This window comes from Colletes latitarsis, chromosome 3 (assembly GCF_051014445.1).
Source record: "Colletes latitarsis isolate SP2378_abdomen chromosome 3, iyColLati1, whole genome shotgun sequence".
NCBI classification, from domain to species: domain Eukaryota; kingdom Metazoa; phylum Arthropoda; class Insecta; order Hymenoptera; family Colletidae; genus Colletes; species Colletes latitarsis.
Window position 1 is genome coordinate 35,795,277 of NC_135136.1, and position 27,005 is coordinate 35,822,281.

General features: G+C 36.9%; 2 protein-coding genes and 1 non-coding gene across 6 annotated transcripts in view; all 3 read left to right on the forward strand.

Annotated features, from left to right (window-relative positions):
• On the forward strand, positions 1-2,193 carry LOC143340243 (tubulin alpha-1 chain). The gene is made up of 3 exons (XM_076761964.1): positions 1-150; positions 672-894; positions 1,005-2,193. The coding sequence occupies exons 1-3, from the start codon at positions 148-150 to the stop codon at positions 2,129-2,131; spliced, it is 1,353 nt and encodes a 450-aa protein (XP_076618079.1). The 5' UTR covers positions 1-147; the 3' UTR covers positions 2,132-2,193.
• Positions 2,194-2,336: 143 nt separating this feature from the next.
• The window catches only part of LOC143340232 (uncharacterized), a 150,646-nt gene continuing 125,977 nt past the window's right edge, over positions 2,337-27,005 (forward strand). For 2 of the 4 annotated variants that reach the window (XM_076761936.1, XM_076761938.1), the window contains exons 1-6: positions 2,337-3,989; positions 4,740-4,866; positions 4,942-5,071; positions 5,130-5,294; positions 5,410-5,611; positions 5,713-5,837. In XM_076761936.1, coding sequence (XP_076618051.1) covers positions 3,977-3,989; positions 4,740-4,866; positions 4,942-5,071; positions 5,130-5,294; positions 5,410-5,611; positions 5,713-5,837 — 762 coding nt within the window. In that variant the 5' untranslated portion in view covers positions 2,337-3,976. Of the gene's footprint in view, positions 4,354-4,739; positions 4,867-4,941; positions 5,072-5,129; positions 5,295-5,409; positions 5,612-5,712; positions 5,838-27,005 lie in introns of all 4 variants that reach the window. The other 2 variants (XM_076761939.1, XM_076761937.1) reach the window with 2 other exon arrangements.
• Positions 11,610-11,728, forward strand: LOC143340769 (5S ribosomal RNA). The gene has a single exon (XR_013079503.1). It is a non-coding gene; the product is annotated as a 5S ribosomal RNA (ribosomal RNA).

The following is a 27,005-nucleotide window of genomic DNA, read 5'->3' on the forward strand; positions in this document are numbered from 1 at the left end:
ATCCCCGTTGCGGGCGTCACTCGCGCATTAATCGTTTGGTGTTCCTTGAGATATTGTGTGTGGTTGATAACAGTAGCTCCATTACTTGCTCTAACCGTCGACTATCCAATTTCTACAAGAACGTAAAACTCTTCTTCAGACTTCAAAATGGTAAGGAAAGAATTCGTAAAAGTTTCGCCAGCGAAAATTATGTATTTGATGAGTTATGCGTGTTCATTTGAAATGGTCGGTTAGCTCGCGACGCTTTACACCGGCCGGCTCCGCCCTTCCCGTTGAATCTCGTTTACTGTTACGATACCGTTAAAATGGATGAGATATTTATATTTCTAGTCAAATATTCGTATTTGTTTCTTTCGAAAACGAATCAATGATAGATACCATATGTCAAATTCTGAAAATTTAAGATTTCGTTGTTTCGCGTTTGTCGAGGGGCGGGGGAAAGTGCGCGTCGCTTTGTGGTGACGCGATCAATGTTTCTAAGAAATGGTTTTTGTCAGATATTTTTCGTTCTTGTTCATGTGTTATAAAACATAAACGCTATTGGCATTATAATATATTTAATATCATGTATTACGTGATATTTTTCTATGATTTATAAAAAATATTTTTAATAAAACTTATATTCATCATTTTGCTAACAATGGCTTACATACATTTAATTCTCTTTCCAGCGTGAATGTATCTCAATCCACGTTGGCCAGGCCGGAGTCCAGATTGGAAATGCCTGTTGGGAATTATATTGCCTAGAACATGGCATTCAACCTGATGGTCAAATGCCATCAGACAAAACCATTGGTGGAGGTGACGATAGTTTCAACACATTTTTCAGTGAAACTGGTGCTGGAAAACATGTTCCTAGAGCTGTTTTCATTGACTTAGAGCCTACAGTAGTCGGTACGTAATTATTATTAATTTAATACATATTTTTTCACTTCATATAGTTTATTTAAATAATATAAATTTTATTATAAAATTTTTCATTTTGCGAATATTTTTCTTTCCAGACGAGGTTCGCACAGGCACTTATCGTCAACTGTTCCACCCTGAACAACTCATCACAGGCAAAGAAGATGCTGCAAATAATTACGCTCGTGGTCATTACACAATTGGCAAAGAAATCGTCGATCTCGTGTTGGACCGTATTCGTAAGCTTGCAGATCAATGTACAGGATTACAAGGTTTTCTAATCTTCCACTCCTTTGGTGGTGGCACCGGTTCTGGCTTCACGTCTTTGTTGATGGAACGCCTTTCTGTGGATTACGGAAAGAAGTCGAAGTTAGAGTTTGCTATTTACCCAGCCCCTCAAGTCTCTACTGCTGTGGTTGAACCCTACAACTCCATTCTCACCACCCATACTACTCTTGAACATTCCGATTGTGCATTTATGGTCGATAATGAGGCTATTTACGATATCTGTCGGCGTAATTTGGATATTGAGAGACCAACATACACAAATTTGAACAGACTGATAGGTCAAATCGTGTCTTCGATCACTGCCTCGCTTCGTTTCGACGGCGCTTTGAACGTTGATCTGACTGAATTCCAGACAAATTTAGTACCTTACCCAAGAATTCACTTCCCTCTCGTAACCTACGCGCCAGTAATTTCTGCAGAGAAGGCTTATCACGAGCAACTTTCTGTTGCGGAAATAACAAATGCTTGTTTCGAGCCAGCTAATCAGATGGTCAAATGTGATCCACGTCACGGAAAGTACATGGCTTGCTGTATGTTGTACAGAGGAGATGTTGTACCTAAGGATGTTAATGCAGCTATTGCAACTATCAAGACAAAGCGCACGATCCAATTTGTCGATTGGTGTCCAACTGGATTCAAAGTTGGTATCAATTATCAGCCGCCTACTGTTGTACCTGGCGGTGATCTTGCCAAAGTGCAACGAGCTGTCTGCATGTTGTCCAACACTACTGCTATCGCGGAAGCTTGGGCGCGACTTGACCATAAATTCGATTTGATGTATGCCAAGAGAGCATTTGTACACTGGTATGTTGGTGAGGGTATGGAAGAAGGTGAGTTCTCCGAAGCACGTGAAGATCTTGCTGCTTTGGAGAAGGATTACGAGGAAGTTGGTATGGATTCCGCCGAGGGTGAAGGAGAGGGAGCTGAAGAATACTAAACTGATCTTCATCACAGATTTTCAACGAGAAACAACATGAAATAAACGAGCGAATTTGCAAATGTTGCTGTTTTATGTATGTTACCCATCCTTCATATAATTTAACTATTTTCATTAATAATTAAATAATTCGATGGTTGTTTTCACTTAGTTTCTTTGAGAATTTAAAATAATTTGAGATTCAAATAGAAGTACGAAAACAGATCGGTGAATTACATTAATATTTTGAAATGTTTTGGCCAATATTAAGTCGAATATAATTAGTGCTGAGCAGTAAAGGTTATTATGATAATATACACCTCAATTCTGAAATTTATCAACAGAGTAATTAACATTGTTCTCTGTCCGGCTTTTCAGCGGTGTTATCAAATAGCACAATCTTATGACCCATATACGGGTCGTGGACAGAACATTTTAAAGTATATTCAATTTGTGTTGGTCATTCTTTCGATGATTTTGTTCATTTTAAATATAAATCGGTAAACACGTTACTTGTGATTTCAAACAAATTATAGAGTCATATATGCTAATGATGCATAATGATACCAATTCATATGTATATATGCATAAAAATTGCACGACTATTAGGTATCAGAAAAGAAATATATATATGGAAACTTAAGAACGCGGAAATTTGTGGTTTTGTACGCGTTATCAATACTCGTTACAAACATAAATCGATATGAAGTTTATATCGACGCGTTAGTTTATTTTAAACATAATTTATGTTGAATTTGTAAAAATACAATAAAGTTATGTATAATACAAATTCAAATTTTGGTATTGTAAATTTTCTTATAGAAATAGAATGGCATCTACATTTTGAAATAAATGTAAAAAGTAGTACCGAGAAAGACGCGCCACTTTCGTAATGCATTCTTTATTTCTTTGTACTATTTTGCACCGTGAAGTAACGCCTATTAACGTTACATTCTTGAATTTTTCTTCGTTTTACTCATACCGATCCCGTTCTGACTGAATAGTTTGAACGTATCATCTTGAACGGTTCAATAGTCTTGATCGAAATATATTTCAAAAATAAGAGTGGTCGCATATGATAGGCACGCAGCACAAAGTGCCCCTGCCTAATAATTTGTTGCAGCCATTCGAGTTCTCTTATTGTAAATGTAAGAATATCCTTTCTAATTCTGTTCTATCTTAGTTTATTACACGTCACTTCGTTCTTCTTTACTCTAATAACAAGAATAGATATCTTACTGAGAATCCGCCATGAGCCGTAGCCCCTTACACTTGTCGCGAGGACGCATGCGCAGTATGACAGTGCACGTCGGTGCATGTCGGTGTGCACAGTGGTGTGTAAGGCGGTATTTTGTTAACAAAAAAAATTGGCGGACTCGTTGTTTTAAAAATTGTGCAAATGTTATCGACAAGTAATTAATAGTGCGTCTAAATGAGTTGCCGATCTATTCGAGATTGCAACAAGTAAAATGAGTGAGTGAACGCAGATTTACTTAAAGTTTTCTGTAACGTTTCCCTCAAGAAAGAATGTAAAAAACCATTGCTCAAATATCAATACTTAAAATATTACATCGATGCATCGATGTGTAATAAACATCGAATAAAATATGTTCGATGGGTATTCGGACAAGTGGCTCGGGACAGGTGTATCGATATCCTTTGGTATATCGATATATTGTTTGCATACCTACTTGCAAGGCAAGAAGCTGCTGCCTTGGATGTATGCAGTGGAGTGCAGCCCCTCCAACTTGAGTTCTCGTTACAACGTTCTCCGGTTTCCTCAATCACGTTTTTTTCTCATGTACTGAATAATGCATTTAAAGTGAGACCGTTTGAAAGAATGCTTACTTTATTTCATGACTACTTATGATAAGAATGAGTGAGTATTCCGGTGGGAGACATGAATGTTTTCGAACGACTTCGTCATTTCTTGTGTGCTTATCTCGTAACTTAAACCGTAGTCTATGCTAGACTATTATATTTCTGATAAAACTTGCACACCTTGTCAACTTACCTACACGAATTACATGTGTACACAATGTATACATGTTACACTTCCAAATGTTATATCTACACGTGTGTTTGACCAATGTATTTGAGATAATACAGGTTGAGGAAACTTCAAGTTGTGTTGCGTATAGTGCATTAGAACTAACTGCTTTTTTCAATTTCGGAATTTGAACAATGGTGTAATTTAGTTTAGTAAATTTTATGTGTACACGGGACATAATATGCTCTGTCTGGTAGGTGAATAATGTGAAAGACATATTTGTTAATATTAAAAGAGCAGAAAGCATTTTTCTAAGTAACGCTCTTGAGGTTATATTCTTCTCTTTTGTTGTCCCTTAGTAAATATAAGTATGACTAAGTCCAGCTATTTTCGTTTATTCATACAAATAAAGAACAATAAATGAAAATACGTATGTATATTATTTCATACTTATTAAACTTTCCTTACTAGCATAGTGGTACACATAAAACTATTTCTAAACTCTAAAAATTATTTGTCAATCTAGCATTTGCAATTGTTGTAAAACAGTGTTACAACATACATTTGTGTTATATGTTTTTATTGTTGTGCAATACATTTTTATAATTATTGTTATAACCTTAATTTCATACATTATAGACCACTGCAAAGCCATGAAGATGAGCTTCTCCTTAACTTCGCTCCAACCACTAGGCCATGGCTTAGAGAAGCATGGCCAAGTGGGGATAGCGATAGAAAGACCATACAACAGTCTCACAAAAAAACGGTTTGTTGTTGCTTATTGGTAAATTAGCAATTACATCCAAACAAATAAATAATAGAATGTTCATTTAATTTATAGGAAAGATTTAAAGCAATTTTCTAATCAGCGTTTGTGGACAAATCGTGAAGATAATAAAGATGATTTCTGGGCAGCAATACGATCAAACTATGATTATATTATGGACACTAATTTGATAGACAGTTGTAAGGTAAGTGTGTTATTCTATATGTAATGCGAGCAAGTACATAAATTTTTTTAATGAATAGGAAGCTAATGGCGAATTAACATGGGATGAGGCTGATGTAGCTACACAATCATGGAGTTTAAAAGAAGTTAGTAGTCAATTTTCAGAGCTATATTCATGGCTAAGAGTTCTTCAAGAATTAGTTTATTCTAAGGAAGAAAATTTGTTAGACAAAAGTCTGCGCGCGGTACGTATTATTTATAAAAAATCATATTTTAAGAACTTTACTTTGGACGGAAAATTACTTGCATTATTATTAAATGATTAAGCATTAGATTAATAGTTGCAAAATGTATACTTAGGCTCACATGGAGGAGCTGCGACGTAGGGCGTATAGAAGAAAATTATTTAACGAACAAGCTGCAAAATTAGTGTCAAGTGCCCCTACTTTGAAAGACGAAGTAGCGTGGCGTGTTGACCACTTAAATGCAAAATGGGAATTAGTGGAACAAATTATGGCACCCGTTGAGCGGCCTGTATCCAATCAACAGGATATATCAGCAGGTAATTTATTTTGTATTTTAATGTATTGTAAATAAATTACAGTTACTAGATACATTGACTTTATACATCTAATGATTTAAAATGAAAACCTTGTGTTACAGATTTTGATCATGAAGTGAAATGCTTGAGAAAATGGCTTCGTGAAATGGAGTCTCACCTTCAACCCTTGAGTTTTCATGTAGATTGGACTTTATCAGAACTTGAGGAAAAAGCAGTGGAGCACATGGTGAGTCATATAAGAAAACATTTTTTTTTTTACAGAACTTACGAAATTTATTTAATACGAAGAAGTATATGTAGATCTTAGACTGTATTTTGATTATTCTCTGGACTATTTCATCATTAAGTTAGTCAAATTTATTTATTTCATATATTTAGTTAATTATACAATACGTTGTGCGACTGTAGATTTATGTATTTGATACGAGATAGGTTAGAAATGAAATTGAATAAAATATGAGATAAGAATCGCGTTAAATTTAAAATCATAATCATAAGCGTAGTTTCAAAAAAATAGAGTACAAATAATGCCATATATTTTCTTTCCTCGTCAAATGATATAAAAAACGGAGTACAAATAATGCCGTGTATTTTCTTTCCTCGTCAATCGATATATCGAATTACAACGAATCGATATCATAAATATGTGCTTTCCGTTTACAAAGCCGGATATACCTCTTTATTGTTAACGGAAACGGCCGACAGCTGACACTTAAGCAGACGTACAGGATGAATGCTAGTAATAGTAAATAATTACGTTTAGCATGCTTGAAATATACGTAACTGGTACAGATCTATCAAAGCAATTCAAGAAAGCAAATGAAATTCATTTTTAAAGTAAGTATAACTTTTACTTGATTATTTGTTAATACCTGTGATTTTCGTTGCGTTTTCCGTTTTTTCAAACGTGCAATTTCGTTGCGGACCGTAGGTAGTGAAGTAAGTTTATATTTTCGTTGAGACGAGACGATACCGCGCACGTTCAGTTTCAGCACGATTGTCTTTCTACTCCTTGTATGATCAGGTGGGCGTCGAGAACCCGACTCGTTCGTGTTGGTTCCGTATCTTTCTACCAAGTTCTCCGTCTTCTTCTGTCTCTCCTTCTCTCCCTCCTTAATTGCATCTCGACACAAAACATGATACGTACCGGGCTTCAGAATCATATGCATAACTATAGTATTGTGTGGTATAATGTGACGATATTTTAAGCATATCGGTTTTCGACTTTCTTATACTATACATTCTACAGAGAGAGAATATTGCTGTATTCCTGGCATTTTATTATGTTATGTTAATGTTGTATCCATTTTTGTATTATATTAATAATTTCTTCCATAAAGAGGTAAATTAAATTTTACTCCATTTCCACTAGCTTGAAAATAGCTGGCGTTCAATAGTTGCGATAATGACGATAATGATTAATAGCGTTCTTTTTTTTCTTTGAACTTTGTATTATTTCTTATCAGCGTTAGTCGTTTGATTTGATAAGTATTCAAATATTGTGATAAACGTTTGAAAAAACATTGAAACGCGTAGTAGAACTTTTTAAGAATAGTTTCGCGAAATAAAATAAAAAAAAAGTATTTCACGATCTGTTTTGTTTATTTTTTAATATAGGTACATTAAAAAAATAGTCGAATATTAACTGTAATTTGTTAATTAGTATTAGTTTCATATTTGAATTTTTTTAGTTTCGATATCTTTCGAGTCCGACGATCGATAAAAACGAGCAGAAGCGATGCTCGAATAATTTATTTTTAGCTCACTAAGCTGCTGCGAATAAATTTGTTTACGTCTAGTTCGTTGCTCTCTAACAAAACCATATGGTAGGCGTGTTTGTTTTAAACGAATTCCTGTGCCATAAGTGAAGAATCTTAAAACTCGGCTACATTATCGTTTCAAATCTTATGTGCTTTATGGTTATTTTACAAACTGGTCTCAACACTTGGTCTATAAAAAATAGTAAAGATTATAATGTAATGTGGACGAAGCTCTTAGTTGTGCAATCTCCACATGCTACTATAGTGAATATCATAAAACTGTTCGATCTTTGGTTTAGGCATATTTTGAGTTCGTTTCAAATTTTTCTCAAAATAAACCGAAATGAGAATGTGAATTTTCGTTAAATAAGAAGTTTAAATAACTGATAACCTGTGAATGATCCTGTAAAATTGGAGTAATAATAGGATTTTTCAATTGTTTTCGTTTTAGTGTATTAATATAATTAGCAGTAATTTATAAAGCAAGATGTTATCTTCACCTCGTGGCATTGTATATTAACAAAAGAATAATATTCGCCTCGTTGCCTATGTTATCGAAGTCGGAAAGAAGTTATTTCATTTATTAATTAGCGAGTAGAAAGTTTATCATCGTAACAATTCCAGTTATCTCTAGACACGTATGTACTTGTTATACTTCGAAAAATGTATTGTTCTTGGCGCAGCACTGCAAGTGAAAGATTTTTCAAACGTTATCGTTGCACGGATGTCAAACTTAATAGTTCCGTACTCGCGTGTTTACATTTATCATTACATCTATCACTGCTCTACAATACTCGGATATTTAATCTCGAGGTAAAGTGATTAATTTCCTCTACGCACGGTTCCCTGATTAAATAGAGAATAAGACGAAAGTCGGTGTTAAGGCCGCGCAAGCAGAACGCTGATAGCACCGATAGAAAAGGAAAGTAGCGACAGGAGTACAATAATGATCTATGTACGAGTACGTGTAATTTATTTCGTGTCGTATATCGTTGCACGTTATGTCAGTTGTATTACCGTTGTTCGATCTACAGAATTTCTGTCGGCTAATGAAGATTGATAGCGATGCTCGCATTGCTCAATGAAAATACGTAGCATTTGACCCTTCTTCGGTGGAAGACGAATGTTCTCGAGAGGACACGTGTTACCAAGCACTCATCGATGCTCGTATGTTATGCAAACTTCATCGAAAACGATCATTCGAATTTGCGATCGTTCGAACAAATGCTGTAGTTACGCAGAGAAGTACAATAATACTAACTATGTTACTAGTGGTATATTAATATTAGAATCAGTTAGCAGTATACTGATATGATAGTTGAAACAAAATTAATTCATCATTCAGTGTCAATACATTTACCTTTAGTCTTTTGGCGCAAACCTACATACGCTCTTCGTCTCTTAGGGAGGTTGGAAGCGGAAGAAAAGGTGCTTTTTGCAAATTTTTTGTAAGAAAAGACTTTAATATAAGATTGTAGAATATGTCTGCAATATTTTGACATTTTTATAAGACACCAGATATATTTTATATGTAAATTAGTGTAGGAATTAGAGAGGAAAAATACGTCAAAAACTGTAGAAGATACGAAGCATTTAATGATAGTTTGTGATAAAAATATTCATAATTAATAGTATTAAATTCTTATTATTGAATAGATTAGTATCTTTCAACTCGCAAGTTGTAGTCAGTCGTATAACTATTTTGAAAATCATATTCTCGTTGCTTAACCTATTAACTTGAAATGGCGAAGTATCTTTATTTATCTTTATTTACACTCACATGAATGTTTACGACGGAAAAGTTATCTAGTTTATTACAGTTAACTAGATCAATTGAGATTTGAAAAACTACGAATTTTTAATTTATTAATGGGTCAAATAGCTTTCAAAATATCCGGTTAATTATTTATACGTTAATTTCTTGCCCGCATCACGAACCGTTCGCACGGTTATTAAATATTATTGCTTGTATGTGCATACATCGTTGAACATTCTTCGCATAAATTTTCATGCGAATAAGTTTGTCCGAATCATAATTACCGCTTTAGTTTCACTTCCTTAATGATTAGAGCCCATTAAGCAAACATTTTACTTCCGCACTTTATTAATTTAGAGATGCATTGAACCGATGAATTTTTTACGAAATCTATTTTTAACGGTAAATTTATTATTCTTTTTAGTGCTATTTGAAAGTAAGTTTACAATGAAACGTGAAAGTAAAATCTTACGATCCTCATAATGCTTTTCTTCCCCCATTCAAAATATCATTGTTTTTTTTTTATTTGCACGCAGAATGGGAAAAACTTTTACTTTCTACGGTCCAATAGAATCGATTACTGTGATCTCGCCAATGATCTTTTAACCTTTCCACGCGTATCATAAATTATACAGTACTTGTCGGGCCGAAGAACCAATATTACATTATTATTTACACGCGTCGTTGAAAGGTTTATGCAACGACCATTGAGGATTCTCGTTTCATTAAATTCTAAATTGTACGTTCGTTTGCATTTAAACGATGCGAAGGAGGTGTTATTACAGATAGCCATCGGTGTATCATAAATCGTTATATGCAGGATATTTGTTCTTGAAGAAAAGTGTGAAACGAAACATGATCAGTTTTATTTATCTATCTCCGTTTGCGTGAGTATAAATCAAGTATTCTGATAAGATTTAGTAATTTATAAGTCTTCTAATCGATAAAGTTTGTTGATAGCGTAGTTAGTGTTCTGTGCATTTTATTCGAATGCTTTTAGCAGGAAATGTTTTTATATTTTAGAAAGTGATGTATGAAAAGAGATAAAAACGTAACTTTGGAGATTGTTGGCAATTTAAAAAATAGATAAACAATTTTCGCAGAAACTTGGTCACTTTTACCCACTATCGGACGTGGTTATTCACACGTTACGAATCAATGGGATTATTTACCTCGCTATGCAAGTAGAATGTTAAGAAGCATCGATGCATCACCAAAGTCGTTCTGCAATCCAAAGGATTGAGTTTCCCCCATACGATACTTATTCCACGATATGCAATCGTGATACTTGTCTTCGAGTTATTTCTATTTCCTACACCCTGAAATCGATACTAAAAAATACATTGCGTCATTGGAATCAGTTCCAGTGCACCTCTGAGTTTGGAAATAGAATTAAGAAATTTCAAACTTTGTACGATCAATCGATCTTCAACATTACTTTAAGAACTGGTGGTCAAGTACACAGTACATTTCAGCTTTTCTTTTAAATTTGCTTACTCGTTCCATACGTTTTCACCTGTTGGGTACCAGCCCGAACCTCTCAAATTGTCCACGAAAAGAGAACTTCGGTTTTAAACAATTGGAATTTAACATCTAATCTTGAGAATTAATTTCTCTAGCTCTTCAGTGAAGAATCGTTTCGTCCACACGTGACGTGACAATCAAGGTGTTAAGAAATCGGACGTGGTTTCAATCGATGGTGGTTGTTTTTTCGTGCAATGGTCGCACAAGTAGTCTTGTTGTTAAAACTGTTACGACGAATTCCGTACACGGGTCTGAGAATGGAGAAAAATTGGAGTCGGTTACGCACATATCCAACGGTACGGCATCGTGGCACGCATTACTCCAATTTCCTCGCGCTATGAGATGATCGGGACGCCGTCACGAGCAACGGTATTCGCTACATCTGGAGCAAGTCTCGTCTAATTGTTTACCGAGAAGCGGTGAAGTGTCCGCAGGGTGAAGCGTCTCGGCGCAGGGTACCGCTACCTTGGAAGCAAAATTGTTACGTGGCTTCCAGCTACTGGGTCACTATCACCGAAACGCGACACGCTCACCGATTTAACCTGTTTTAACGCGCGTCACGCACGTACGCGTTTAATTAACCCTTCGCGGTTCAATTTATCCTCCTTGCACCGCGAGCGCGGCTAATCTACATCGACTTTGAATGTCCCGCCGTTGAATCTCGCTTCTTATCGCGATCGTTTCAGATGTTTTAAGGCCAACCGGGCCGACGAGCAGCGGTAAAATCTCTCGAAAAAACTTGTTTCCAGAAAAATATTCACAGTATTGTTATTGCAAAAAAATTGGAGAGGCTTACGAGAAAATCGAGTTTGAAAATGCAGTTGCTCCCACTCGTATTCGTACATTACAATGGTGATATAAGAAACTTGTTTCTTACGAATCGTTTTTAAACTGGTATGAGTCCATTGTCTCATAAATTGAGGTATTTAAGGGTTTGAATAAATTAAATACAAAATTTGCCAACGATCCTGCCACGTTGAAAGCACCGGTTCTCGTCAGATCACCGAAGTTAAGCAACGTTGGGCGCGGTTAGTACTAAGATGGGCAACCACTTGGGAACACCACGTATTGTTGGCATTATTGTTGTATTATACTGTTTTTATTATACTTCTTTATCAGTTTTATAATTGGACACAGCCTGTTAATATTTAAAAAAAGACAAAACTGTTTCATAAATAGAAGTACCATAGTATAATAAACAATGTTTGGTAAAAATATATGGAAAAAATTCATAAAAAACAAAACTACATAAATAGAGAAGTAACACAGTATAATAAACAATGTTTGGTAAAAATATATGGAAAAAATTCATAAAAAACAAAACTACATAAATAGAGAAGTAACACAGTATAATACACATTTGGTAAAAATAAATGGAAAGAATTCATAAGAAAGTTTCCTTCCATTTTTAGTGAATCACCATTTAGTGGATCACCAGTGTACAAATACAAATGTGAGTAACAGTTTTTATATTAAATATCAACACGTGAGTGTTTGTTCGTTCAACATCCACGAGACAAATATTAAAAACATTTTAATTGTCCCTTTCAGGCATTGATGTCCATAACGAAATTTGAACGTGTGATTTTTTTTTCGAATTCTGACATTTCTTTTCTCTTTCCTTGCGGGGCAATGATGTACGTTTATGGGATTTTGTATCCAATACTACTGATGCCTCTGCACTTCCTGTTTTTTTACCACGTGGGAATCAATTGTTTGTTTTTACGATCTTCATTTACTTCTCACGGACAAACTAGATCTCGATGGTATTTTTAATTCACTTTTCCGTGATCCGTGCCACCTATACTTTCGACTCGTATAAACGAATGTTCGATCTGTATGAATACTGTTGAACGAGCAAACTGATCGAACGATGTCTAATGAATAGACAAATTCATAGTTTTATTAATAGAAATGAAAGCTTTGTAGAGTACTAAGTGCATTCAATAGATTTTTTAGAATTAAAATTTCTCATAAATGCATAACCATCTTAATGTACCAATGAACATGGTTGAATCGTGGCTGAACAGTATTCTCGGACAATTACGATTTAACTAGCGATTAAACGCATCGACGGATAGAAAGTGGAATTAGTTTCACGTCCATGACTATTTGCTTCCGCGGATTCAGACGCTTACTCATCTTCGCGCGAAGTTTGTCATCAATCTGAGGGACCGTCGCGTTGGGTCAGAGTTTAATTGCATTCGTCACGATATCATCGTCGATCGTCCCCGTGCGCGCGAACCTGCACAGGAATCACGGACACGTTATATAATATCGCATTAAAATAATCGTCGAGAGTCGATAATAACGGTAGTCGGGGGCTGCTCGTTCGTTGTTTCCTTCCTCGATCGACGCGAGACTCGGTCGCGTGTTGTCTGTGCATTGTTCGTTGCGATAATCCATTGTGTCGCAACGCGAAAAAGTTGCAAAACCAATCGACCTTTTCGATTTTAAACGCACCCCGCCTTACTCAAATGTTAGCGGGGATTCGAACGATTCGAGTCGACGTGCGGCAGGTTGCACAGATCGTTAGCTGCACGCAGACTCTGGGCACCGTTTAATTAACAGCGATTCAAACGGGACATAACGCGTTGCAATACTGGAACAATTCATTATTTTAGCGAATTAACTGTCTATTCTAGCGGTTTTTCATTTTTTTCCCCCATGGACCCTTGTCTAATGGAACTCTTGGAATTTTTCTGTATAATGTTCCTTCGAATATCGTTCTTTAATATTAGTTAGATCAATATTTTTCAACCAGTGATCTTGGACAGCAATCCTAGACTCTAGAGAAAATGTTTGGTTCCAAGATCAACGAGTTTATTCGCGATTATACAGAGTGTTCATCCAACCCTGGAAAAAATTATAATGGGATATTCTAAAGACCAAAATAAGACGAAAATCAAGGATACTAATTTGTTGATGGAGGCTTCGTTAAAAAGTTATAAAAACATATCCGACCACACAGTATATTTTCGGTAAAGAATTTTTTTCTCAAAAGTACGTAGGATTTCGGGGATATGTGTATTGACCAAAAATGATTGTAATTGACCCCCCCAACCGAAAATAATTTTTTCAGAACGATTTGAAATTTTTTTTTTTCACCGAAAAATTAAGGCACCTACCCCCTTGTCGATTTTTCTTAAGAATTCCTTTTTCATTTTTAGTAATTTTATTTGACGCCCTACAGAAAAGTTGTCTAATACTTTTTTGTAGGTACCCATGAGCTCTACTTCAGAAAAAAGTTTCATTGAAATATATTCACAATTGTAGGAGTTATGGCTGTTTGAAAATTGGACCATTTTTATGGAGTTTTTCTCATTTTGCGGGGTCAAGGACCAACTTTTCGAATATTTTTGCGATTTGTACATATTCTCCATCAAAATACGCGTAGTTTGCTTTTTTAAACGTTAAAATCGTCCAATCCGTTCAGGAGTTATGACGTTTTAAAGATTCGCATGAAATTTTGGGGAATCATTTCTGGCCTCAAATTAGATTTTCGGTAAGGAATTTTTTTCTCGAAACTGCGTAGGATTTCGAGGGTATATGTAATGACCAAAAATGATTGTAATTGACCCCTGCAATTGAAAATAATTTTTTTTAAATGATTTGAAATTTTTTAATTTTGTCGAAAAATTTCACGCTTACTCGAATTTTTTTCTCGGAAGTGGGTAGGATTTCGAGGGTATATCTATTGACCAAAAATGATTGTAATTGACTCCCGCAACCGAAAATAATTTTTCCAGAATGATTTTAAATTTTTTAATTTAATTTTTTAATAATTTTTTAACGAAGCCTCCATTAACAAATTGATATTCTTGATTTTCGTCTTATTTTGGCCCCTAGAATCCCCCATTAAAATTTTTCCCAGGGGTGGTCGAACGCCCTGAATACAAATCTCCATTTTCTCCGATAAAGAAAAAATGAAATTTTAGTCTTCTCGCGTATTTTCAGCAACTAACGATTCAGATCCCAAACTTCACATGCAGAATAGGACCCTAAAATATTGCCCACCTGTAGTCAGACACCTCGTATAGTTGCTTCTTCGCTTCTCTTGGCTGAGAATTCAATAAACGTTGATTCGGATAACATCGACACTAGGAACGAGACGATAATTTACTCGAGGATGAATTTTCTAAATTTAAATCCGTTCCACCTGGGGCGCGATATCACTTATTCCCAGCGTCTCGAATCGATGTCCCAGGAGGGTGCACGACAGAATCGTTACATCCATGTTGCTAATCCGACAGGTCGCCGGCGAGGAGCACCCAGTTACTATCTCGGCGAACAGCGAATGACAATGTAGATCGTGGAAAGTCACCAGTCACGACTCGCAACTTTCCCCCCTGTATTCGTGTGTCTGGCTACCAATGCGAGATGCATTTTGAATTCAGCATTTCATTGTTAGACAAGTTCGAGTGAAAGCGTGACGAAACTGGTATCTAATGAAGCATAATGCTCGCCGGTGACCACACTTTTACGTGCATTGTATCGATGCAAACTACGCCCACGTGGCGACGGTTCCGTGCACGGGGACGCGACGCGAAGGGGGATGCTTCTACCCGTCTAAATTATACGCGGCTGGTTCGGTCATTGCCATAATCGGCAGCTGATGCGCGTACTATGCGCGGTGCGCAGGTTAATGTTTACGTAAAGGTGCTGCATAGGCGACGCTTGTTAACACGTCGCTTCGGGCAACTTGATATCCCGTCTTTCCTTTTACGTTGTCTAACTGCTATCTGATCTCCAAACCAATTTGAGGGTGACTTATACCTTAGAACGCCAAAAACAGCTCTTTGTCAATTTTTGTTAATTTTTTTTAACACTCGACCGTAGCCTTCTCAAACTCTTCAAACTTTGCTCCCCTATTATTAGGGTAGTTGCAGAAACATAATTTACAGTTTGAGCTTCTTTCGTTGTGTGAATATTCTACCCGAAGGCATACACGTTCCTGAATTTTTTCAGAATTTTTGGCCTCGAAACGGAATTTCAAACAATTAAAATAGTTGGCAATAAACCAAATTTCACTTATGATAACAGAAATTGAATTTAGGAAACGTACGAATAAAATTTAAATTATAGGTATTTATTTTTGCAGGGGAAAGAAGATTTCTTTCTTTTTAGAAGTTACATTACAAAATTCCATTTAGTATTGCTAGTTGTTCATATTAATAAAGACTCTCGTTTATGTCGAAGTTATCAAGCAACCACCACGTTTATATTTTTACAGTTTTTGAGTCTCATGGTTATTGCTATGTTATTTTTTCAAAGTGGTGGAACATAGTTAAAAAAATTAGAATCCTTATTTGTTTAGATTATCATAAATATTCAGTTTGCGTTCGTATAAATGTCTTTGAAATAATTCTTTCGAAAGTAGTGTTCAAGCAGAAGCTAAAAAAATGTCCATGCCATAAAAAGTATTACTTTCACGTGGCCATGTACATCGGTAAAATTTACTTGCTTTTTCGACATCTTTTTGCCGGTTTCGAGCGATCCAGCGAATTTCGATCTCGATCCACGATATACCGAGTGTACGTTTCCCTCGTAAGACACGTTTCTCCTCGCGTGGCTGAAAGAATCCCCGTTTTAACGATCGGTTGTTTTCGCAGCGCGTGAATCGGATCTCGATCTAAACAATACCGTTTAAACTGATGCACCGACAAAGAGTTCCCGATATGTGCACACGCGGCACTGTGAAATTATCAACGTTATGAAAAGATATTATCCCCTTGTCTTACGGCAGAGTGAAAGTTAAGTCAGGTACTTCTCGACGGAGGCAGTTAAAAGATAAGTGTGACTCATGAAGGGAACAATGGCTGTGGAGAGGAATTTGTTGAAGAGCCCAGTCCCGCATGTAAGACCAATTGAAACAATTTGAGCTATAATAAACTGTACTGCGAACAGTGTACCGGCTGCTGTTCGGAGACACTGCTGGCTTCCTGTACGAGTTACATTATTATAATGCAGTGTTAACTCGTGATACAGACCTTTTGTTTGGTGCTATACGCGACAATAACTTCTCTAGATTCTAAACGAATATGTAAATTGATTTCCAATATTGTGCATTCACCGTTATATGGACGTGGTACAGTAGAATCTCTATTATCTGTATTAATAGGGAGACAGTACTCATTTAACGCGTTGATTGCTTGAACAAACCTCTCAAATTGTTCACGGGAACGAAACTTAGTTTTTAGAGAATTCGGAAATTATCACACCTACGATTTGGCATAGAACTTATTTTTACAGCCCCGTTAAAATTCAGGAGCCCTATCTAATCTTGAGAAATAATTTTATTAGTTCCTTATCGAAAAATCAATGTATCAGAAACACGTGATGGCAGTCAATAAAAAAACACAGTAGAGCGTTAATTACAATACAAATAACAGAAATGAAACAATACAAATAATTTGCTAATGCAATTAGGCAAAGATGGAAATTACTATTATATGCTCTATATAAACGTACGAACGCCTACGAACAAAATTTAAAAAAATAATTTTTTCTGCATCGTTCTCGCGATTACGGGTGTAATTTTCTACTTAATATAGGAAAATGAAATTTATTATAGTAAGATGTCGATACTAAACGCGGTAGCGGAGTCGTGGGCGAGAAAATAAAACAACGCGACAAGTAAATAGCACGACGCTCGCGGAAACATCGTCGCAATTGTGTATGCGTATCCCCGAAAAAATAGGAAAGATCAAAGTTATAGCGTGTTCACGGACAAATGTGAAATGTTATTTGAATGTTACAACAGTAGGTCATAGAGAGTTACGTTGCAGCAGAAAGAATAGGAGCTTCTTTAAAAAATGAAATGTGGGATGTGGAGAGAGAACACTTTCTACTCGATATTGTGCTTTCTGTTAATCTCGAATTGAACGAAACTTTCGCGAATCGAGCAATCGATATTTTGGACGGTCGGTAGATTATTAACACTCGTTAGATTGTTTAGAAAAATTGCTTTTTTGTATATCTTCCTTGCGTGTCAACTTTTGTAGAATTTTAACCGATTTATTTTCTAACTTTGTATCGTTGTAACCGCGATTATTGCTCGTTGTGTGAGAAGAGTTTCGTGATCGCGATCTCGTTTCTCAGTGCTTGCTAATTAATCAACGACAGAGCATTAATTGCACGCTTCAAATTAGTTTCGCGTTAGAGGAAGCGCCCGAACCGTTCAAGTATTGTTTCCACGCCTATTTCGTGGCATAATCAAGTTCAGCTCGTTATCGTTTTAACGGAAACTTGTTTATTGGAATGTTCTTGTATGCTTATGTCCACCTTTCACTATATCCGCTTGATACTTTGTAGCGAATGGCAAATTTGATATGCAGAAAGGTATAATTTATGGTAGACGAATTAGGGTTAAATAAGTTCGTCAACTTCGAATAATGATCGAATTATCCGTTTTATTGGTCGAATAAAATTACAGCTAGTCGTAGATCAGAAATTGGCGTAAAAAGTACCAAGATAATTATCTACCGTTTAATTAGTTCCCTGTTCACGAGGAAGAAGTTCCCAATTATGAATTGCAAATTTCATTCTCACGTAGGAAGCGTTGCCACCATTAAAAACGTGGAATCAAATTAGATTACTCTGCAAATAATTTACTTTACTTTAATTTTATTTCACGATTTTATTAAAAAACAAACAGCATGGGTAAACACAGGAACATTTCAGTGTATCGAAGTAGATTGAAAGTTCTTATTCGTTCATCTAAGCTTTCGATAATCGTAATTTTACGATAAACACTGGATTTGATTAGTATTTATATTTCGACCAATTCGACAAATATTTTTCGCAGAAATTACACTCGTTGGATTCCAGTGTAATTAAATTATTCGAATTAAAATGCCTTAAAAAAATATTAGCGTCAGTCGTACGTGTATTACGTGGTAGTCAAAGCGTTTAAAAAAGAGGCTCAATTCCGTTCTCGCGTTTACCGGTCAGGATAGAATTTTTGCAGTAACTTAATATTTCTCCGGTTCATTCGAGAACCAAGTAAAATCGCTCTCTCGCAACTCCGGTCGACCTCGGCCGAAACGAAACAAAGCGCCGCCGAAAGGACGCTCGACGTCGCTGCGCCACCCGCGTGACTACCAACCGGAGACAGATACACACACACACACACACATACACCACACGAACGATGATTTTTCAAAACGTGTTCACCGGTCGAGCAGGAAACAGCGGGGGAATTATGGTCGACTTCCACTGGCGCGCAACCAACACCGCCCTCGACGCTAAAAATTATACTTAAAACATAATATTATATTTTCTCGACCAACTGTACCCATTTCCAAAATTGTCAAATAATGATAGCAAAGTTATATAGTTACAATATTAAATTTTAAAGATAATAAAACAGAGGCCAACACACATATGTTTACAATAGACTATTTTGGCATTTTTTAACTCAGAAATCGTCAAAACTGAGGGATTCTTAGATTATGGTGAAAGAATTGTGTCTCATTATGGATCCTGAAACCTGAGTTCTGAGAACTAGCTCTGACAAAGAGAGATTAATTTTTATAAATGAATTCCTTGTAAAGGCAATACTATCCGTTTATTAGTAAAACATTTTACGATGTTTTGTAATCCCAGTAGTTAGAGGATTATACCTGAGTATAATAATAGAGCACTGCGTCGTTTTGATGCCAGTGGGAGTCGAGCTTTATGGTTGGGCGCCGTATAGTCTGTCTTTATTTCCATCGAGTATTTTCTGCAGCTTGTTCTGCAGTCTGGATTATGATATAACAATAATAACTTGTAATTTACTATCCTTCCGTGGTGTAATAATCTCGTGTAATCTGATGGTTCAGTTTTTTAAGTCATCGTCGATTATGACAACAGAACTTGAAGTTTATTTCTGAAGATGTAGAGTCGTATTTCATTGTGAATTAATTGCCAGAATCGAGTGAACAATTTCTCTACTTGTTTCTTCTTTGGAGAAACAGAGTGCTCCAATTTAAAAAGATTGCAACGATTGTCTCTTTACTCTGCAGATCGAATCAGAGATTTCAAAATTATAATAATTCGTCTCTCTTATTTCCTGCAAATTAAATAAGGGCTCCGTACATGTTGCACTTCCGTAATAAAAATCTACGGTACTTTCAGATGATCCAAATCGAAAGTAAAGTAAATAGAATTATTACGTAAATAATTTAAGGACTTTGGAATTGGAGAATTTCTAGTTAAATCAGATTGGTGGCTCCCGTGAAAGCGACTAGACACAGGATAGAGCCGAGTTCCGATGCAAACATCGTTATGCACCGTTTACATGGAAGTCCAGTCCACGATCGATCAATCATCCTGATTTACCATAGAGATTCCTTCTCGATCGATCTTGGCCTTCCTTCCCGTTGGCGGACGACGCGACGGTCGCGTGGAAGTCAGCATTGAAATGTCTCTTCCGCGTTTTGTTATTACTTTGTCGCTAAATGTTAACTGGCCAGCTGACCACGGTGGCCACCGATGAAAGTTTCAGACGGGAAAGCGTTGAATAACTGGACAGCGTGGACCTTTTTGCGCGCGTCGGCGTCGCTTTGATGAAATTCGGAAAATTGTTTCGAGACTTTTATCGGCCGGTCACGCGTAACCGTGACACCTGGCTTTGTAAACTGATTTTTGCCGTTTCGAGACACGGAAGAGAAAGGTATTTTGCAGTCCAAGCGAGGGAAAGGACGAAGATTATTGTAATTGACCACTCGGATCACGTAGCTTTACGCGAAGGAGTAATATTACATAAATGAGCTTTTCGCCGTGCATGTTTCGATTCTGTCTCCGCGTACATTCTCCCTGCGATCGTAGCGTTCACTTTCTTCGGCTCTGAAACGTTCATTGTGCCGATTCGTGTAAATCGCGGGTCGTTAAAATTTATCGTGACGAGACGTGATTACGGTGCTGTATCAAAGATTCATAGAAAAAACTTGGTAACAGCGGGAGAATGAAATTCTTAAAATTGTTATAGCATAACGGAATTTTTTAACTTTATTCTTTGGGTAACTGATAATTATCATTATTGAGATCATCGAGTGGGAATCGAGGGTTTTATTAATTATGATAAATTCGTGAAAATCAGTAGTTTATATTGAAATCGATATATATCGAATTTTTAAAATAGTTTCGCCTTGCATGACTTGTTATATGATTTTTATTTATTTTTATTGTGTATCTTGAGGACAAGGCATTGCGAAATAGTTTTTAAAAAATTTTTATACTGACCTAATCATCAGTTTTAGTCGGCTTCGTTCTCACCGCATTGTTACGTAATAAACCAGAATTTATTATTTATGTATGCATTGATATTATCCAGCTACAAATAGAGGATCGAGTGAACGGTATAAAAAGACGGTATTACAGCAACGTTTCTGTAATATCAGTAATTATTTCTTAACACGTTCAAGGCCGGATACACCTTGCTTCTCACCTCTGTGTAGTTATAACTGTGCTACATAATCAGACCATTTTTTATGCCCGAAAAAATCTCTATAGAAACGTGTCTTCTGCTTTGAAAGACAGAACAAAAAAATATGTACTTGAGTTTAACCTGATTGAGGTTCAGAATACACTCTTTTCACGAAACGTACGATCGAACGCTCCAAAGTATTGGAACCTTGAAAATTTTGTAAAGAAATTAAATTTTCGCAAGTTAAAATATTTTAATATATCGATCTACGTTTTGAGACTTCATAAAAAGCTAAAATTGATTATAAAATTCTTGGTTTATTCTTTTTGGAGTACTGCAATAATTATGTTGTTTCTAAGTTGGCTGATTAGTCTACTTAAATCGAGTTTGGTCCATTTTATTTCGAGTATTGTAATAAATTATAATTAGTAAGAAAAATATTACTCGATTTTACCAAAGGGATATAATGTTTTGTTGTCGGATAAAAAAATAGGACTCCAAATTGACTAGAACTTTTCCTGTTGCTATAATAGACATAGAATATCGCTCAAAATAAACAAGAGACTATTCCGTCATTGATACGCGTGTCCAGAAACTATAAGCCCGCCGCAATTAAGCTAAACGAACAATGAAAGAGCATTGACATTTACGATCTTTCATAGGCGAGCGAAGATCGTACCTGGAACCGCTCGCTATCGTCGTCCAGCGTGATAAGCGGCCTGACAAGTTGTCATTGACCCGTTATATATTGTGGTATCGAGCGGCGTAAAAGGGTACGAGACGGCAGATACTGACGCGTTATCGGTATAACTCTCTCACGTTCGTTCCGTGACCGAAGATAACAGGTAGAGATTCATTTTTCGACTCGACGCACTGGTATTACGCAAACGGGTTTTGGATCGGTTCCCTCTTCCTTGTCATTGGTCGCGAGCATCGTAACGAGCAACCTGCGTCGATCGATCACTAGCACGCTTGCTCGGATAAAGGAATCGCGAAGACAGTATATTATTCGAGGCCACATCGACGCGGATAAATGAAGATACATTTTCAAATTTTTAAACTCGATCCTTCAATTAACTGTATCTAAACGCGCCCGAGACACCTCGCTCCTGATTTATGCAGGATGCTCTATTTGATAAGGGAAGCCTCCAGGTGTGCTCGGAGGAAGCAAAACAGCGTATGCGTGTCGAGGAGATATGCTACGCTGATAGATTTCAAGCATCGATTCTTTTCTCTTCGTTAATTTCCAATTACGAGGCAAATTCGCCTGAACCTACGGGACTTCTGCTTTTCAAAAGAAATTCATTCTCTCGACGGATGATCGTTCCTATAATTTAATTACTTTTTTCTTCTCTTTTTTAATTCAAGATCCATCAGGAACATTCTATCCTGTATTTTTGATTCAATTTTTGCTTCCACGGTAATGATTCTTAAAATGAACCTCACACTCTTCGAACTGTGGAATTCCCCTTACAACCCAGTGAAACATGAGACGTTTAAAAAATGATACGAACTGTTTATACATATTTGCTGGTGTCGAATGTCACCACTGTACGAAAGATGAACGTCGCCAACCCCGAACGTTCATTTTACGAATCGTTGCTGTATCGAGCATAAAATCGTTCGTACACGGTTCGAATAAAAATCACTGGCGACTCGACGGAACAATAATACGGATCAAAACATGATGAGTGGTAGTCGTGACTGAATTACACGAGAAATTTCCGTCATCGTAAAGGTCTCCGTAGTACAGAACGACCCGGTTCTCGCATTACTGTCCGTTCGCTATCCTTCAAGGCGGTTGAAAAGGAACGAAATTATCATCGACAGCGAATTACCATCCTCGGCCGTTATCTTTGAATCATAGTCGACGTAATTTGACCAGACTTGGATAATTAATTGTGCATTCTGCCGTGTCGGTTTCGTTCTGTGCTCCATAGAACGTGGCCAGCCTCGGTCGTTATTACGCTCTCGAATGTACGATTATGTTAACACGCGACTATTTGACTGTTGAACGTCTTTGGCTTCCTATTGCGAGTTGATTTATTGCAGCGGGCAGGTTAACGACAAGACCAGGGATCTTACTACGGTGTACAACAAGGCTGCGTATTGAATGCACAACCTGTTTTCATATCATTTTCCTTTTGCTCCTAGTAGAGACACGTCAGAATCCAACGGCCCCAGAGGATCGGTGTGCTCGCAATTTTACACATGGCTCGTTAGATTGATTGAAATTGATTTCGTCTACGTTATCGTTAATTCACGGGCCTCGATAGTCGCTTTTGCAACGGATGCGCCGACGGAACCGTAGATTGCTCATTGTTCTCCGCCCCTAACAGTTTGTTTATCGATATTCCCCGGCCGTGAGATTGTTGATCTTCCGTGCACGTTTTACTTTCTTTCGCGGCTAGAAATAGTACCGGTAGAACGAAGAATTGCGCGAGTTGCTCGTACCAATGACTCGCCAGGCGTTCGAAATTCAATCGATTATTGTTCGAACGCGTTTTTCCGGATATTTAAATCTTTATTTCAACCTCTCTGTCCAGAAACAGACTTGGTTCATTAATTTTTATTTATCCTTCGATTTTCAAGTCGATACAAACTCAGTAGATACAGTTATTCGATTTAATATTCGAAATTGTTGCCCTATTATATTTATTTGGAATAGTTTTGTCGAAATTTGTAGTCTGTAATAGTACATATACTAGTTTACAAATATGTAAAACTAATTACATTATTTTTTAGTTATCGTTGGACTAGAGCATAGTCAAATTTTTTCATTATTTTAAGAATTAGTTAACAAGAAAGGAGAAACTTGTTTAGCGAAGAATTATGCCTGTTAAATAATATTAACGAAATACAAATTTTATCGTCGGACGTGCGGCTGGTGTCGTCACATTTGCTGCGTCACATTATTGTTCCTTAATCATTTCCGGGTACCGCTTCCCACGTTCGTTCTTGTGGGTACTTTTATACAAGTCACTTACATCGATATTGCGTCTAGCTGCATTACGGGATTTTATTTCCGACTTACGACAGCCGATTGTATTGTGTCGAATTTTCGCATGAAACGAGTTTTATCCCTAGACAAGTAATATCTTTCACGAAGACCGGAAGCGAGCTTCCCCTATTTGCAAATAATTTTGTACTAAAATTGTGAGATACGATCTTTTCTTTCGAACCAAGAGCTGTACTTATTTCAAAGTAGGAGAAAATATACAAATCCAGAATGAATGAAACAAATTTTAATTTAGCATTGGATAGTAAAATATCGCTCTTCTTTAATAAAACAAAAAGAAAATCGAATGAAATTTTAGTTTTATACGTGAACGACGATTAGCTCCTTTCCAACGTCTTCTGTCGGCGCGTAAAGTTTGCACTCGTGGTTCATTAATATTTCTCGTGTGCTGTAATGTAGGAATCTCGGTGTCATAACGAGTCTTAGACGCCGCTCGAGTAACTGTAATTAGCTAAGTCGATCAAAGAGCACTGTACATATTGCCGCTTTACAGACAGACTTACGACCTAGTGCAGTTAATCCAGTCCATAACAATGAACTTTTTTGAGTAATTAGGCCCGGTATTTACGCACCGCTATCCTTTACCGTCGCGACGTGCTACATTCAACATAGCGTGTCTACTTCCTTAATTAAGCAGTATTCAAGATCCACCGCGATGATATCAGTTCGCGAGTCTCCTCATACTCTTCCTATGGTCACTTCGTTATCTCTTAAAAAACGAAGTAGTTCGAAAGGGGTTTGACAAAATTTACAGGTGTACTTTATGACTCAAAGCTAAGAAAAAGTGTCTTGATAAGCTACTCAAATTTTGAAGTATTTCCAAGATACTTAAGTTATCACTGCAGAGCAATTGCCCCCTTTTAGATAGTATGTGTACATTAGACTAGCTTTATTTAAAAAATTTCCTTTATGCATAATGTAACAATTGACCGAATTACAATATAATTTATACATTGCACAGAGTAAGTTTTAGATACATGTTTTCTAACATCGTGCTACAAAATGTTTCTCTATAATTTATAATTGTATTGCACAGATTCCTGAAATTCTCGTCATTCTAATAATTCTTATATTTGCTCCAAAACTGCGGTGCATAATGCACGTGGTAATTTGAAGTAACTGTACTCCAGAAACAAACGGTACGAGGACTCACGTTTATTACGACCTATTTACCAGTTTTGAGATATAAAATACTTCGTGACAGCTTGAAAAGACATTTTTTCTTTCAAATTGCATCGGTGAATATCGATCATTAGGCCTAAATAACAGGTTTCACAGGTTTCAGCATATGGAGACTCCTACGTGGTCACCCTTCTGGACATTAAACATGCCCATTGTAGTTTAACCCCTCAGCGATGGCTTCTATGGTGGCATAGACCCCAGCAGCTGCAAGTTTGATTAGCTCTCTTAACCCTGGAAGGACCCCTGAGGTCTGACCTCACATGTTGCTAGACGATTCTCTTTATTTTATTTCAACTTTCTCAAAAACATGTAAAAATTAAGAAAATAAGAAATGCAAATTTTATTTAAAGATAAGAGACACTGCTTATGGGGACGACCTGATATATATCAAATTCTAAATAGCATTGTGTAGAAAGTGATCGACGACGATACGAATTTTTCCACGTAATTGGAACGGTGAAACGCGTCTTCGATCGTATCATACGCGAAGATTATGAATGCTAGTTCTTGGAGCGAACGGATCGGCAACAATCGCGTGAAATCAGAAGCTTCCTCATTGTTAAGAAATGAAATGTCAGAAGTCGTTGCGACGCTGGTCTTCATTGAATGGACAACGGTGCGTTCAATTTGTCATTCGGCTCTTATGATTTTACCGTGCTCCTCCGTTCCGTTCGATGCATTTCGCGGAGTGCAGAGGTGTCTTTGGCGCATTCACTTCTTCGTCGCGCCTGACAAATAGATTATTGCTTCGGGATTAATGCGCCATTGTAAAATTGAGGCGTGTCGACAAATTTGTTTCCCCGCGACAGATCTCGTCGCGAACTTGGCATAATAAGTATCGCCAGCTTCTCGGAACCCGAACTCGTCGCCTCCGTAAATTAAAGAGCCTATAAACGTAAAGGGAACAGTCGAATTCGTAATGTCAAAATAGTTCAAAGACAATTTTTATTTGAAATTTTTGTATTATGAAGTAGAATTCTACGCGTTTCGAGAGCCGTTTAATCTAAAGTTTACATTGATACGAAAGGTAGCGGTGTAGAATATCTTTTCTAGAAAGCTGTAATAAAGATCCGTCTTTATCTCCCTTTATCAGTTATGCGCCTGTGCAAACATTTTCTGAGCATTTTCTCGGCGTGTAAATTCTCGAAACTCTCTGAGATCGTCTTGCACAACGTAAACAAAATTCCTTGAACACGTGATCAGGTCTAGATGCATTTGACAGTTCAAACTGATGCGCTTCAAGTTTCTGTTTCTGAATGGGTTCGAAGTTGATTACGACTCTTGATTAATCCGTTCCGGATAGGAGTTACAGGTACCCGCTACATATATCGCAAAAACAGTAGTTACAAGCGCCAAGGTTTGTAATAAACAGCGTTGTCGTCGCGATTGGTCGTTAACGCGAACGTTTTAATTGCAATTAGCCCACATAAACGTACACCTTATTACGTCGGAGCTCGAGATATAACGCTGGCGATATGAGGCCATTAAACGGTAAAAAAGGGATAGAAAAAAAGCACATCGACGGTTTTATCGAAGACTTTTAACTTGTATCTTGTTTTCCAACGGATACCACGTGCTGTATCGCGTTCAACGGTTCCATTAGTATTGATACAAACAGGCTTTTGCCAAAGCCGCTTTATTCCGCGACGGATCGCAATTTCCCGAACGAGCGTTTACCCCATTATCGCCTCTTCGCGTAAGAATACGTTCGTTATCGTTCTATGGAGTAGAGTACCACGCTG